Source organism: Stegostoma tigrinum, chromosome 6, assembly GCF_030684315.1.
Source record: "Stegostoma tigrinum isolate sSteTig4 chromosome 6, sSteTig4.hap1, whole genome shotgun sequence".
Lineage (NCBI taxonomy): Eukaryota > Metazoa > Chordata > Chondrichthyes > Orectolobiformes > Stegostomatidae > Stegostoma > Stegostoma tigrinum.
Window position 1 is genome coordinate 105295907 of NC_081359.1, and position 16714 is coordinate 105312620.

A 16714-nucleotide genomic window follows, 5' to 3' on the forward strand; every position below is an offset into this window, starting at 1 on the left:
ACTGTACGCAGTACTCCAAATGTGGTCGAACCAAAATGCTATACAACTGTAACATGACCTGCGAACTCTTGTACTCAATACCCCATCCGATGAATGAAACCATGCCTTATGCCTTCTTGACCACTCTATCGACCAGCTTTGCGACCTTCAGGGTACAATGGACCTGAACACCCAGATCTCTCTGGGCATTAATTTTCCCCAGGGCTTTTCCATTTACTGTATAGTTCACTCTTGGATTGGATCTTCCAAAATGCATCACCTCACATTTGCCTGGATTGAACTCCATCTGCCATTTCTCTGCCAAACTCTCCAATCTATCCATATTCTGCAGCATTCTCCGAGCGATCTCTTCCCTATCTGCTGCTCCAACAATGTCACCGTACTAATAATCCAGAATCCAACAAATTCTGAGGACATGAGTTCAAATCCAGAGGTCTCACCTCTCCTTCTGTCTGTGACCACTCCAGTCCCACACCTCAGACCTCTGTTCTCTTCCAACTCTGCTTCTTGCAAACCCTAGGGTTTTCTGTGGTTCACCGTTGGCAGCTGTTGCTCCTGCTTTCTGGTTCCTGAGCTCTGCAATTTCATTCCTAAACCTCTCTGCCTATCCACCTGCCTCCTTCCAGACCTCTCTGATCAAGCATTTGGGCACCTGTCTTCATGTGTGGCTTGATGATAAATTTTATTTGATTACTTGATGTGCTAAATTACAGGGACCATAAATATACCAGTTGTGACCTATTTTATGAATTTTTTGCTTATCTGGAATAAGCTGAAGCCCAGTCATTTTATGAACAGCACCTTTCTACATTACCTAGGATCAACTGCTCAGAAACAGGCCATTTCGCCCAACCAGTCCATCTTTGACTTGCACCTCCTCTTTGCTTTCCTCACATTGTGATCTCTTTCTCCTTTGTGTGTTAGTCTAGCCTACCCTTGAACATATTTGCTCACTTTAAACATTCAAACTTTAAACTCACTTTAATCACTTTTAAGTGGGGGACAGGAGGCGTTTAGTCCAACAGACGTTTGGATTCAATTGACAGAAATTTGCCTGACAGAAACAATCTGCTTCAAGGCTAGTCACTTCAGAAATGTCAAAATCAAATTAATCATTTCTGAAATCTGATCCTGAACTGTTTGCAAAGACCAAGGCACACAAGACTACAGGGCAAGTGCTGGAAAATGAGATGAGAATAGATAGGTAGCTGGTTTTGACTGGCACAAACTCAATAGACTGTAAACCTCTGTGACTCTATGATATTCTTTATACTCCACAGGGCTATGCAAATTTGACATGAAGTCCAGCTCAAAGCTAGTTTGTCGCATCTGTTACATTTATCTGGCTTTTATCTGCAATTTTATAACTGACAATCAATAAATTGTCAACTCCTGTGTTCACTGTTTCCTCTCTTGCCAAGTGCTCTCACATTCTATTGGTTTAAAAGCACAAAATAATGGATGTAACTAGGTTAACTTGTGGAGACCATTCAAGAGCGTTTATGTTTAATCTAAAAATTTGTAACATTCACACTGAGTTAAGGCTGTTACTACAGCGAAAATGTGATCTGTTTCAACTTAGCGTGAAGTTCTGCTTTCCTTTAATGTGAGCCAGGCTCATTATCCCACGAAAAAAGAACATTGTGTGCAACTTACAGTGTGCTCCAGTAAAGAATTTTCTAAACTGCATCCATCTTGGTTTCAAACAGTGTATCCTATTTTTAGCCCAAGTCCAAAATAAAGAGAATTAAAATGATGTGGTCATCGTGATAGCAAGTTGGCACAAACTTGGCTTTTGTTCCGTTTCAGTTTAGAAGTTCAAAGGGTGACCAGATTGAGTTGAAAACTGAGTTTCTTCACTAAGGCAGACACAGCAAAACTGTTTCCTCTCCTAACTCCCCCACTTGGAGGAGTGGATCACCCACTCGTTTGGGAAGGCACCCAATTATTCACCCCTTTTTCATACCAGCCAGTGCGGGAGCTGTCAAAAATGGGCATACGATGCAGGTCTCACCCACCACTTTGAGAGGCCTATGGAGTCTGCAGTAACTAGTTCTAAATTATTGTTGTTATCCTCTGTTTTTCTTGCACTCATGTTCATTCTCTGGCTATCACTTTACATTCTTTTTTATGCTTTGCAGGTTTCCTTTTCTGTTCATGCTCATATTTCCCACAGTTCACTCATTTTCTGTCTCTTTTGCTGCCTTGCATGTCTCTCTCTGCACATCACTCTCTGGCTTTCTTATTTTTATCTCTGCGATAAAAGTTTCTATTTTTTTTTCTGTTATCACAATTAGTGACCTATGAGGCAGACAGAGTATCTGCCTACACATGTTTCCATGATTAATTTGTTTTTTTTTCACCTGGGGCAGTTCTCTAGCCTGTCGCTAGAGGCTGTGGTTTGAAGGTTACCATTCTGCAACAGACGTGGCTGACCAAGAGAGTCTCTCACACTTACTGCTTGTAGAGTTTGCAGCTTGTAATCTACCTTCTTGGCCATATGGCTAAGCCGTCATGTGGAAGTATCAGTTTTGGACTGGGCTGGACAAAGTCAGAAGTCTCATGACACTAGGTGACAGTCCAACAGGTTTATTTGAAATCACAAGTTTTCAGAGCGCTGCTCCTTTGCTAGGTGAACTTCAGCAACATTCCAAAATCTGCAATTTTCAAATAAACCCATTGGACTATAACCTGGAGTCGTGTGACTTCTGACCTTACAAAGATAAGAATATACAAGCAGGAGAAAGCTATTCAGCTGTGAGGCTTTTCAACCAAATCATGACCGATCATCTATCATTTTCCTCCAGTACCCCACGTCCTTTGATTTTATCAGTAACTGGAACATATCGATCAGAAATTCTGTAACCTGCAATGAAGTACCAAATCCTGCCTCCGATACTTTCCTTCTTCCCAGACCTCCACAATCTCTGGAAGGTGAATGCACTTTTCTAGCTCATCAAATTGTGGAGAGAGAGATTCCAAACCAAAGCTTATGGCTCAGTGGTAGGGACTACACTGCGAGATTTTTCCTCTTCCTTTCCTCATCACCCTCCCACCCTCACAATCTCTTGCAATGTTTTTATTCTAAAAAGAAGAAGCTAAAGCCACCACAGAGACCTTAGGGCCGTTCTTTCAGAAGGATGCAACTGGTGGTGGTGTATCCTAAGGGTCACCAGAGGGGAGACGTTAAGAAAAAGAGCCCTTCATGGTAACCTCCTAAATATAATGCACGGAAAACCAATTTCAGAGTTAGAGAGAGAGAGAGAAGTGGATGTCTTGTACTTAGTTAATTCAAGATTTTTGCTGTCACTGGTTATACAAGAAATGACTCATGCTTGTACAACCTCAATTTGAGGAATGGAATTCACCCCCGAGAGGATGAAGTCTATGGAGAGGGAAAGATGAACTTTTGAAGTTGTTTCAATATTGTTAAGATCAATTTACTATTATTCAGTGTTTTGCCATATGTACAACCTATTCTGTAAATCCAAGATGGAGTTGGAGTGTGGCAACATTATACAATTTTCACTGTACCAAGGTATAAGCGGCAATATTAAATAAACCTAAATCTCAATCATAACTGTGGCACATTCAGCTCCTCAGTTTTGAAAGCTGGTCTGATCTATCTTTCCTTGCTTTTTGCTGATGTTTCTTGATGTCCCCTCCGAACTGTCCTTCAGAGATTCTTGATTCTGGGCGCAGACATCAGTTGGGGTGTCATATCTTTTTTTTTAACTCCGCATCATTGCTTCCACCACTTCAGAAAGTGTTTCAACTAGAAACCAATGGGTTAGAGTCGTCTGTGGTTTGGCCAGTCTCCTCTCGTGATGTCAGATTATAATCAGCATCAGTACCACAGCTATGCTATTGGTAACATATTTCTGTTGGTAATCAGTGAGGCTATTGTTACTGGCAAACAGCTTCTGATACCCATTTCCTCTGAAATTGCAATTCCCTGATGTTAGTTTTGCTTTGAAGTCTTTATGTTTTCCCAAAGCCTTATGGTAAGAAGCTCCAAATACCAGACAAGGATTACACTCCACAGTCTGATGTTACTGGTATTACCAATTTCTTTATTTGTCTCTAACTTTCCTCTTGCATACTGTAGCCCCCTGTCCCCACTTCTATGTTTCAGTCAATTATCATCTAAATCTTCCACTTTCTCTTTCTTATATACGAACCCTTGCAAAGTATTTCCAGCATCTTCTGTTTTTCTTTCAGATTGCCATTTTTCTTCCATGCAAGGGTTGGTGATGTAGGACTACATGAACAGCATAACCAACTGTTGCCCATTCTGAAAGATAGTCCTCTTCAAACTACAGAGGTATCATTCCCTCTGTTCTCTCTAACTTACGTAAGTGACTGCTATACAAAGCACTCTGGACCTCTAAGAGCCCATTAGCTCAATGGACTGGATGGCTGGTTTGCGATGCAGAGGGATGCCAACAGTCCAGGCTCACTTCCTGCGCCAGCTGGGGTCATCATGGAGGTCTGACATTCTCTTGCCCCTTGCCTGAGGTGTGGTCACCCTTGGGTTAAACCACCACCAGTCATGTCTCTTTCTAATGCGAGAGCAGCCCTATCGCCCTCTGCAGACTATGGAAGCTACTACTATGACTGGATCGCTGACTACAGCTGAAGCCCCGATCAATTACATTGGCTATAATAGCAAGTCCTCGTGTGTAACCCTGGACCACAATTGTAGCTCACGTCCTCGACAATGAAAGGCACTTATGCTTTATCCTTTCCTCCCTGAATATCAACAAATGCACACTTGTGCAACAGTCCATCTGGAAACTGGGAGCCTGCTATTTTCTCTTCTCTCTCCTCTGTTTCTCTCCACCTCCTAGACATATGCAGAAAGATCCCACTGTCTCTCAGGAGACTCGAGCACAAACTCCAGGATGATATTCCAGTGTGTGTTATTCAGGAAGTGTCAGTAGTGCTGACTTTGGGCAAGATGTTTCCTTAGCTGGTTATAAAAGATCCCGCAGCACTATTTTGAAGATCAGAGGAGGTCTGCCTGGTGTCCTGACCAATATTTAACGCTCAACCAATATCATCGAAAAGAAATAGGGTTCTTGGTTAATTATCATGAATGTTGTTGTTGAGAGATTGCTACGGCAAATAAGATGCCACATTTCTAAATAAAAACTGAAAGAACTGCAGATGCTGTAAATCAGAAACAAAAACAGAAGTTGCTGGAAAAGCTCAGCAGGTCTGGCAGCATCTGTGAGGAATCAGAGCTAACGTTTCAGGTCGGGTTACCCTTCCTCATTTCTAACATTGCAATAGAGAATACTTTTGAATGTTATATACTCTGTACCTACACTGTATGCAAATTACACTTTGATGGCAAGGTGTTTTGCAAAAAACTGAGGTTGTGAAAGGCACAATATATTTGTAAGCCTGTCTTCTCACTCAATAGTTGCAAAGTGTGGCTGGTTTACTTGAAATTGGTTTATGCAGGAAAGTAGATGGATTGCAGCTCAGTCAAGTTCTTTATCTCAGTTCTTTAAGTGGATAGATTGCAGCCAGTGTCTCGTTATGGAGAAAAAGATATATAATTTAGCTTCTGTTGGAAAGAGAACAGCCCTATAGTCCAATAAGATTATGGTGACTGTATCTTACCTTTAATTGTTTTGTTTGATTGCTGATGATGAGAGGGAAAATGGCTAAGTAAGAGGAAATTGCCTTGGACGAGGTGAATTGGCTCAGTCGCTTGAAGAAATTACTTCAATGTCAATAGCTCAGGCCATTCCTGTTTGGAGGCTTATCCAGAAAGCTGTTTGATCTGTGAATGTCAATACGTTTTGTACACACCAATTTGGTGCCTTCTCTAACATTTTATTGTCCATCATAATATTTTGATTTACATACTAATAGTCCAAAGTTTATATTATACATAGAGTTACATCAAAGGAACAGAAAGAGGCTATTCAACCCAACTGGTCCACAACAGCCAGCCCCCACTAGCTCTTTGTAACCCGATTATCATATCTTCCTATCCTTTCCTCTGTTGTATACTTATCTACTATGCTGTGAATAGCCCTGGGAAGTCTGGAAACAAATTATCGCCACAGAATTCCCAGCCTAGTGCTGCTCCTGTAACCACTGTAGTTATGGCTGACTCAGTTACCTTTCTGGTCAATAGTAACCCAAGGGATGTTGATGATAGGCAGGTCAGCAATGAGTTTATCAGTGTATGTCAAGTGAAGATGTTTGGATTCATTCTTGTTGGAAATGGCCATTTCCTGGTCCTTGTGTGGTTCAATCGTTCATGGATTCCTCTATAGCTCTTGTTAGCAAAAATCTTACTTAGGCAAGATTCCAAATTAACAGTTTTCTGAGCATCAATTGCCGTTTCTCCATCAGGTTTGCAAACTTCTATGATCATTTCTGTGGAGACATAGTGGCTAATTTTATTCCTCTGGATTGAAGCATTAATCTACACAACCAATTGCTTGATTCCATGAACAGTGGAAGTTGGTCTGTCGGACAGAAAGTAATAGTTTTCTTTGCAATGTCGAAAACTTCAATCAAACCACCTCTTTCAAAATTGTAGAGAATGAAACTTAAGTATGTGATCTCTTCTTGTAATTTAACCCTCAGAGTCCGGGTATCATGTTGCACGGTTTCCTTCCTAAGACATGGTGCCTACAACTGCTCACATGATACCGTGTGTGCGTGCGTGCATGCCTCTGTGTGTGTGTGTGTGTGTGTGTGTGTGTGTGTGTGTGTGTGTGTGTGTGTGTGTGTGTGTGTGTGTGTGTGTGTGTGTGTGTGTGTGTGTGTGTGTGTGTGATCTAACTAGGGAATTATATACCTGAACCATAGCAACATAAATTACTTTCAAGCCAGTTGGAGCAAAAATGTATCAGGACGCGATGTGCAGTCATAGAGTCATAAAGATATACAACACGGAAACAGATCCTTTGATCCTACTCATCCATGCCAACCAGGTATCGTAAATAAATCTAATCCCATTTGTCAGCATTTGGCCCATGTCCTTTTAAACCCTTCCTATTCATATACCCATCTGGATGCCATTTAAATACTGTAATTGTGCCAGCCTCCACCACTTCCCCTCATTCCATGCACGCACCACCTTCTGCATGAAAATGCTGTCCCTTAGGCCCCTCTTAAATCTTGCCCCTCTCACCTTATGCCAATGCCCCTCTAGTTTTGGACTCCCCTACCCTGGGAAAAGACTTTGATTATTTTCCCTACTCATGCCTGTCATGATCTTATAAACCTCTATAAGATTAACCCTGTGCTAAAGGCTAGTGTACCAAATGGTTTTATCACTACACTGTCCGCCTCGTTCCTTTCACTTTCTCCACAGAAACCCAGTGAAAATGCCAAAAAAGCTTGCTGCAGCTATCTATTACACAAATTATTTTAAAATTTCCACGAACGTGGATTTTGGGCATCCTTACCCCTCCCACAACCCGCCATTCCTTTTTCTACCCCGAGGCTAATAAAAGCTGCTTTATTAGTGAAAGGTCAATATTCACTAGCCTCCTAGTCTTCTGCACAGGAGGATTTTAGATTGGCTCATGAATGCTATTGGTTCATCTAATGTTTCATGCCAAAAAAATACCATTTGAAAGAGACAGGGTAGAACTAAACTTCAGGATGCAAAGTAAGCGATGGTAGACTGATCACAGCAGCATGTTTTGGAACCAGCAAGAGAGCAGAGATAACACAGAGTGGCGCTGGATGAACACAGCAGGCCAGGCAGCATCAAAGGAGCAGGAAAGTTGACGTTTCGGGTCTGAAGAAGGGACCTGACCGGAAACATCAACTTTCCTGCTCCTCTGATGCTGCTTGGCCGGCTGTGTTCCTCCACCTCCACACTGTGTTATCTCTGACTCCAGCATCTGCAGTTCTTACTTTCAACAAGACAGGAGTTTGTTTTACACTTGGTGTTGTGTAATGTGACAGGATTAACTAATGACCTCAGAGTTAAGGGACCTGTGACAACCACAACATAATTGAATTCTAGTTTGACAGGATGAAGATTGCGAGAAGACTAAGCCTAATAGATCGAACCTAACTAATGCCACCTTTGTGGGCATGAAAGCTAAGCTAGCTGAAATGAACTGCAGACTGCACTAGGAGACATGTCCATAGAGGCACAATGGCAGATGCTTAAGTGGAAATGTCAGAATGTTCAAAGTAAGTGTACTCCTACTTCAAGGAAAGAAACCAAAGGAGGAGCCACCATTCATGGTTAACTACCAAAGTTAAGGAAAGTTTCCAACTTAGGGAAAAAAGCATAACTGCACATAGACAAATGGCAAATGAGATTATTTGTCAGAGTATTAAAATAACTGAAAGACTAATCAGGTCAAAGAGAAGAAGCTTACTAGAAATGTTCAAGCAAGAGCTTCTACAGGTATTTAAAAAGAAAACAAGTGAGTGTAAGATGTGAGGAAAATCCTTTTCACCCAGAGGCTGGGGACATCTGGAACTCACTGCCTGTAAGGGTGTTAGAGGCAGAAACCTTCGTAACATTTTAGTGTTTAGATGTGTATTTGCAATGCCAAGGCATTCAAAACTATGGAGCAAGTGCTGGAGAATAGATAGGTGTTTGTGGTTGACTGACAGGGATGCAATGGACTGAAGGACCTTTCTCTGTACTATAGATCTGTGACTCTTGAAAGACAGCAGAACTCTGAGGTGCATGGATTTAAGTATTTTGGTGCATGAGTTCCAAAAAGTTAGTATGCAGGTACAGCATGTAATCAAGAACGCTAACGGGATGCTGTCCTTTAGCATGACAGGAACGAAACATAAAGATAAGAATGTCATAATTTTAGTTATACAGTTCATTGTTGAGACCACATCTCAAATATTGTGTGTAGCTTTTGTTTCTTATTTAAGTAAGGGTGTAAATCATTGTAGGCCAGATGTGGTTTACTAGATTGATACCTAAAATGTGTGGGTTGACTTTTGCAGATAAGTTAATCCGTCTAAACTTGCTGTTCTGAACTCTAGTGGAAACAAGAAGTGGCTTGATTGAAGTGTACAAGAACCTGATTGGACTGACAATTGTAGACGTGGAGAAGATGTTTCCTCTTGTGGGTCAGTCTAGAACTAAAGGGCACTATTTTAAAATTATGAGTCACCCATTCAGGACTGAAATGAGAAATTGCTTCCAAGGGCCATAGGCATGGTAATTAAATAATAACTACTTTTAAAGCAACAATAGTTAGATCCTCATTTGGCAAAGGAACCACTTTTTTAAGAGATAAATGGAAATGTGAATTTTAAAGTACAGATAGATCAACTTTGATCCTATTGAATAGCTGAGCATGTTTGAGGACCTGAATGGACCTACTTCTACCCCTGTTTTACTTATTGGTATTTATCATGGGACAGTCAATGGGAAACCCATCTAAAAATACGATTGGCCATCATCTCATTTGTGACCCGTGTGCCACTTGTAGCACTACTTCCTATATAGCTGGACTTGCATTGTACACCGTTATACACACTTAATTTAACTTCTCTAATCAGAATTCCCTTTTGTGCCTTCTTACTTTTCAGAAACTCGGACCGTCCATTCCTGCTCTTTATGTCTTTCATACCTGTCCACACGGCACTCTATGCATCTCCAGAATTTTTAGGAAAAAGTAAGCATGGCTTGTATGGTGACAGCGTGGAGGAGATGGACTGGAGTGTAGGTAGGTGTTGCGTTTTAACTACACTTTCCAGCTTTCTTGTTCGAATCTTTTTGCCCATGTCTGCTTATCCAAAATTTGTGGCAAACGTCAGACTCGCTCAGTGACTATAACTAACCTTAAACCTTATGTAATATATTAAGGTGTAAACCTGGAGTATCTATTTGTTCTTTTTGCAAAATACAAGAGAAGGAGGCCTTTCCAATTAAGGAAACTAAGGCTATTACCTCCATTCAGTGAGATGCCCCAGTACTGGGGCAATCCTCCATACCGTCATCGTAAGGTTTCAGTTTCTAAACAGCGACATTCCCAATACCTGCCCAAAGCTTTTCTTGACCCTCACTACCAATATAATAATTCATGAAGCCTCACTGGAAAGAAACACTGTTTATTGTTGAACACCAAAATGCAGCCACTGCTCTTGGGGGTACATAGGCTAGTCTCAGCCCAGGATAGGCAGTACTGCAGATCCATCCCTGGGTCTGCGCTATGGTATTTTCTAAACAGCCTGTAGAGAGCTGTTATTACACAGCTCTATAGTCGGTGAGATGTGAACTCCTGATCCAGAGGCAGGGACATGACTGTTGTGCCACAAGAACCCTTTGGGTCTACTTTGTGATACGTTCTAGTCAACCTGCTAAGGGATGTCGTTACATGCCTCTGTTACATATGTGACTTAAACTTGGGTCTCCTGATTCAGAGGCAGGGACACTAGCACTGCACCAGAAGAGACCTAAATGATAGTGCTGTGACAATGTAGGCACTTCTTTAAGCAGAGACAGTAGGAACTGCTGATTAGGAGAATCTGAGATAACAAGGTGTGGAGCTGGATGAACACAGCAGGCCAGGCAGCATCAGAGGAGCAGGAAAGCTGACTTTTCGGGTCTGGATCCTTCTTCAGAAACTTGGTTAGACGGATTAGGGCATACCACTGGAGCAGCTGGGATGAGAACTCAGGCTTTCTGTTCCAGAGGTGGGGACACTACCATTTCTTCAAAAAAGCCCTGGGTCTGCTTTAAGATATTTTCTAACCAGCCTGTTCAGAGATATTGTTACACATTTGAGGCATATAAAATAATCAGAGTGTTAGATAGGGTGGATAGGGAGAGCCTTTTTCCGAGGATGGTGACGGTGAGCACGAGGGGGCATAGCTTTAAATTGAGGGGTGAAAGATATAGAATAGATGTCAGAGGTAGTTTCTTTACTCAGAGAGTAGTAGGGGAATGGAACGCTTTGACTGCAACTTTAGGTACATTTAAGTCATCATTGGACATACATGGAATAGAGTAGGTTAGATGGGCTTCAGATTGGTATGATAGGTCGGCACAACATTGAGGGCCGAAGGGCCTGTAATGTTCTATGTTCTATATTTCTAGAGCAGTTGGGACTTGAGTGTGGGCCTTCTGGCTCAGAAATAGGGCCACTACCACTGAGAGACAAGAGCCCTTGGGCCTGCTTTACGATATTTCTTATTAATGAGTTCAGAGATTTTATTACACACCGCCTGGTGGAGGGAGGACTTGAACCGGGCCTCCTGGCCCAGAGGCTGAGGCATTACCAACAGTGCCACATGAGCCCTTAGGAATGCTTTAAGATACTTTCCAATCAACCTCTTCAGAGATGTTTTTACACACCTCTACAGTAGGTAGGACTTGAACCCAGGCCTCCTGGCTCAGAAGTAGGAACACCATCACTGTGCCACAAGAATCCTCTGGGTCCTCTAATATTTTTCATAAAGCTCTAATACTAACTTACTGCATGCAATAATACAGGTTAGATATCTCTGAGAAGGTTAACTGTAAAATGTTATTACACACCTCTAGAGCAGGTGGGACTTTAACCCAAGCCTCCTGGCCCAGAAGTACTCCTCCTTCACCACAAAGGGGCTGCTTGAAGATATTTTCCTCACCACCCTGTTCAGAGACATTATGATGCACTTCTGCAGCAGGTGGGACTTAAACCCGGGCCTCCTGGCTCAGCAGTCAGGACACTACCATTGCAGCTCAGTTCTTTTGATGTATTATTTATACATGCCTGTTTCAATATACTAAGCTGTTTTTGCTCTCACAATGTGTTCTTCTGTAGACTTAGGAAACCAAAGACAAACTATATGATAGTGGGACACCTCACTCAGTCTGCAAGCATGACCTTGAGCTTCCTGTTGCTTTTAATTTTAATTCTCCACTTTGCTCCCACATTGACTTCCTGTTGTTGGCCTGCTACAGTATTTCTGTAATGCTCAACACAACATCAGGAAACATATCTTTTTATTTGACATTAGAGTCTTCCGGACTCAACATCGAGTTCAGCAACTTTAAATCATAAAGGATTTTTTTGTCCAAAGTTTGTTCCAAAAAAAATTCTGGATTCCCTTCATGTTAACTGCTCATCCTTTCTCATAAAGTCATAGAACTGTACAGCGTGGAAACAGACTCTTTGGTCCAATACATCCATGCTGACCAGATACCTTAAATTATCCTAGTCCCAATTGGCAGCATTTGGCTCATATCCCTCCAAACACTTCCTATTCATATACCCATCTAGATGCCTTTTAAGTGTTGTGATTGTACCAGCCTCCACCACTTCCTCTGGCAGCTCATTCTTTATGTACATCACCCTCTACATGAGAAAGCTGTCTCTTGGGTCCCTTATAAATCTTTCCCCTGTCACCTTAAACCTGTGCCCTCTAGGTTTGGTGTTAAGCCCCATTTTTGTCATTCTTATTCTCCTTGTTATGATTTCCTCTATGCATCCTGTATTCAGTTTGAATTTTATGCATTCAGTGTTACAAGCCTCACATTTGACAGAAATTTGTTTCTTCTGTCTAGTCATCAAAGGAGTTCCAATGTTCTTACCCTCTCTCCCTCTTGTGACTGTACGGTTCCTAAGTGCTCAAATAATGTCTGCTATGTCTGATTGTGTTGTGAAGAGAATGGAAATACAATTCCATGATAGCCATCTTTCCAAGACTGTTACTTTTAATCAAAGCATTTTATAGACCCCTAAGGCTGCAAGAAAATATGTTGTGGTGCTTGCTGAACAATTGACTCAGAGCATTCACTTTGCACAATGAAGATCTTAACATCAACTATTTCAAGAAGCACAGACAGCAGCAAAGAAATTGTGTAATTTTCTCACCTCTTCTCAAAACAGCTTCTGTGTCAGTTATTCATTTCTGTATAAATCAAGTCAAAAGATTGAAACAAAAGTAAATGTGCTTTATCAAGAAAAAAAAATACATTTAGAACATAGAACATAGAACAGTACAGCACAGAACAGGCCCTTCAGCCCACAATGCTGTGCCGACCATTGATCCTCATGTATGCACCCTCAAATTTCTGTGACCATATACATGTCCAGCAGTCTCTTAAATGACCCCAATGACCTTGCTTCCACAACTGCTGCTGGCAACGCATTCCATGCTCTCACAACTCTCTGTGTAAAGAACCCGCCTCTGACATCCCCTCAGTACTTTCCTCCAGCCAGCTTAAAACTATGACCCCTCATGCTAGCCATTTCTGCCCTGGGAAATAGTCTCTGGCTATCAACTCTCACTTTTCAAATGGCATTAACATGAAAGACTGAAAACACTGGAAGCAATTACAAATATGGTAATAAGCTGAATATATTACTGGATCTCGTAAATAATTATTCTATCAGCATGAAGTGAATACACACAGACAATTAGGCCCCAGTTACATCCAACCTATATTAGCAGTGATGTAATTTTATTTGGAGTCAAAGAATTACTCATTGGTGGGCAGTGGTTTGGAATTTAAGTTCTTATGGCTATGTATGATGGTCATTTTTTTCTCTGAAACAGAAGTATTGGTGGCCAGGTATTATGGGCTCATATAGGTCGGCCCCAAAGTTGTCCATTTCACCATGATTGAAAATAAATTATCAGTCCCAATAATGCTGAAACATAGAAAGGACATTTGATCTGTGATGTGTCCTTGCCAGTTCTCAGAAATCACTTATCATCACTGCAAGAGCAATGACTCATCTTTACAACCATTGACCTCCAGTGGTGTTTCAGGTCAAGGTGAATCCTTCTGGGAGTGACTGTACAACAGTGGCACCACTGCTCTGGAGCCGAGGTGGATATTTTCAACATTGTTTGCATTCTGCAATGGTTCAGCTTAGTGAGGTAGGAGGAGGTAAAGAAGCATGGGATCCCAATGAAACGACATATTGACCATGATTTGCTCTTAATTCATATTGAATTTATATTCTTTTTCATTGGATTATCTTTTGTTATGTGATTTTATGCCTAAATCCAAGAGTTTGCATTCAAGACAGACATGTCAAGGGGAAGGTCAAGGACTGCATTCAGGCATGAGCTTATTTATAACAATGTTTATTATATATAGCACTTTTTGTTACATATAGGATTAAATACTAAAACACAAAGCTATATAGTTAGTGTTCAGAGATACACCATTCTGTAATATTAATGTTTCATTATGGAAAGGCTGTTCCATACTCTCTACCATCTAATGCTAGTCAGCCTCCTCCACATGCTCTCTGGATTTTTTCTCTCTGTCTTCTTTCACATGGCTAGACTTCAGCCAGTAACTAACCTCTGACTGGTTCCATATTATACTGTTTATGCCCAGTGAAAGGCTGTTCCATGACATCATCACAAGGCTGCTCCAGGGTCCTAAAGCCTTACACAAGGATTATTAAAGTTATGGATTTTGAAATCCTGTCAATTGGCTTTCTAATTGTTTGGTGAATTTGGTTCTGTTGGCTTGTTGGTCTCCACAGGGACCCCAGCACCTTAAGCCTTACAATTGAATTCACTGCACAGAAATAAATTCACCTGTCAACAGAGAAGACAACTATGTTGGTCAGGACAAGAGGCTTTAAGAAAATTGGCAAAAGACCCAGAGGGGAGAAAAAAGTTCCTTTTCAGAAAGACATTCAGAACTGGGATGTACTGCCTAATAAATTCAATGATAGCTCTTAAATGGGAGCTGGACATGTACCTGATGGAGCAATAGAAATGCAGTGATGCAGGAAAGAGTAAAGGCTTGAGCTTGATTGGTTAGCTCTTTTAAAGAGCCAGCACAGAGCTAATGGACCGAGTGGTTTCCTGACTGAAGATTGGCCCTTCTGGAAGGAAGTGGAATGTACCCCAGCAGAGGAAAAGCTGTCGAAGAGCTAACTATGATATGTGTATCTGTGTGTACATGGAGATGATCTAAAGACTGTTCAGTCAGATGAATTTTTGTGCTTGGCCAGATTTTGATGAGTTACTTGGCTGACAGTCAACTCTGGGGATCGTCAATCAAATAATCCGTTTGAAATGAATAAGTTTGACAAAATTGCACACACTATACTTTTGCAAATGTAATTTTTTTTAATGTTCAGCATTCCGTCAAGTTGCTGCGGCTTCAGTTGGTTGGTATTAATAATTTAAATGTAGATTTGGTTCAACCATGCTGAGTAAGTTCTGGAGGGAAATAAAGGCTAAGATATTCATGCAATCAGACAAAGAATGTTGCCCCTGTCATGCAACAGTTTTGATCACATCTTGCATTGTTGATGTTCTTTTGTTACTGAGCCTCTTATGAGAGATTTTATCACCAGATATTTGAATGTGTAAATTAAATCTTGTTGCAGGAATGTTTAAATTAAGGATGCCTGATTACATTAACTTTGATCGCTACAGTCCCGCTAGTAAACATAAGATCCTCGTGAAGATTTGTAGCTCAGGTTGTGGATGAGGTTGTTGGCTTGGTTGCCAAGCTAGCTGGTTATCATACAGACGTTTCATCACCATGCTAGGTAAGTGCCTGTATGATAACCAGCCGGCTCTGCAAGCAAATCAACAACATATGATCATTATTCCACTGCTCGGCATCTTGAGCCTGTAAGCCGACTGCGTTTATATTTAACCAGTGCAAGCTGTAATGGTGTATCTGGGGGAAATTCTCAAATTTTTTTGTATGGAGACAATTAGTCTGATTGCAGGTATCCTCTCTCTGGCCTGGTCCAAGGCATAATCCAGGTATCCAGTTGATGAGGAGGTGTACATCTGCTGGAAGTAAACATAAAATACTGGAAGTGCTCAGCAAATCTCTGGAGAAGAGTGAACAAAGAAGTCTGCTGGTGAAATGCCACAAGCCTGTAACATTAACCCTATTTCTGCCTCTGCCCACCCTGCCAAATCTGTGGAGTATTTTAGCGTTTTTCTTTTCAGATATCAGCATTACCAGCATCTGCGCCACTTTTGTCTCGGTAACTCTGGTGGCTTCGAACTTCAAGTAGAACAAATAACTTGCACTTACTTCACAAGTTCAACATAGGAAAATATTCCAAGGCACTTTCAAACGGGCATTATTATCAAAATTTGATACTGGATAGAAGTTGCCAGCATTTGCGGGTTGCATTTAATCAAGGGGCTGTACTTTAGGAACTCCTGTTAAGTGGGCAACGATATTTGTACATCAGTGTGCACTGGTTATAGGGCAAACCTCATTGTGTAGGTTAGATGAGTGTGGTAGAACTGTTACAGTGCAGAAGACCTAGTGTGCAAACTGTGCATAGCAGGCTTTCACAAACAGCAATATGACAATGACCAGACAGTCTCTCCTTTTTAGTGTGACTGATTAAAGGATTAATATTTGCCAAGACGCAAAGAAGGACTTCCCTGTTCTTCATCGAAATAATGTCTTTAAATTCCACACAGGCGTACATCATAAACCTCTGTTAGTTTTCAATCTCTGTTGGTACCTAATCTGAAGCAAAAAGCATCTTTCACAGAATGGACACAGTGTGGAGCTGGAGGAACACAGCAGGCCATTCAGCATCAGAGGGGCTGGAAGGTTGATGTTTCGGGTCAGGACCCTTCTTCAGAAATGGGGGAGGGGGAAGGGAGCTCAGAAATAAATAGAGAGGAGGGGTGGGGCTGGGGAAAGTAGGTGGGATGGTGATAAGTGAGTGCAGGTAGGGAGTGTTGGGATTGGTCAGTGAGGTAGGAGGAGCGGAAAGATGGGAGAGAAGATGGACAGGTTGTG

The 16714-nt window shown here is 41.5% G+C and overlaps 1 protein-coding gene across 12 annotated transcripts in view; it reads left to right on the forward strand.

Annotated features, from left to right (window-relative positions):
- The window catches only part of sts (steroid sulfatase (microsomal), isozyme S), a 108643-nt gene that overhangs the window by 37795 nt on the left and 54134 nt on the right, over positions 1-16714 (forward strand). For all 12 annotated transcript variants that reach the window (XR_007247745.2, XR_007247746.2, XR_007247747.2 and 9 more), the window contains exon 6: positions 9556-9692. Coding sequence is in view for 9 of the 12 variants with exons in the window: in XM_048532693.2 (XP_048388650.1) it covers positions 9556-9692 (137 nt within the window). In the remaining 3 variants the exon portion in view is untranslated. The remainder of the gene's footprint in view (positions 1-9555; positions 9693-16714) is intronic.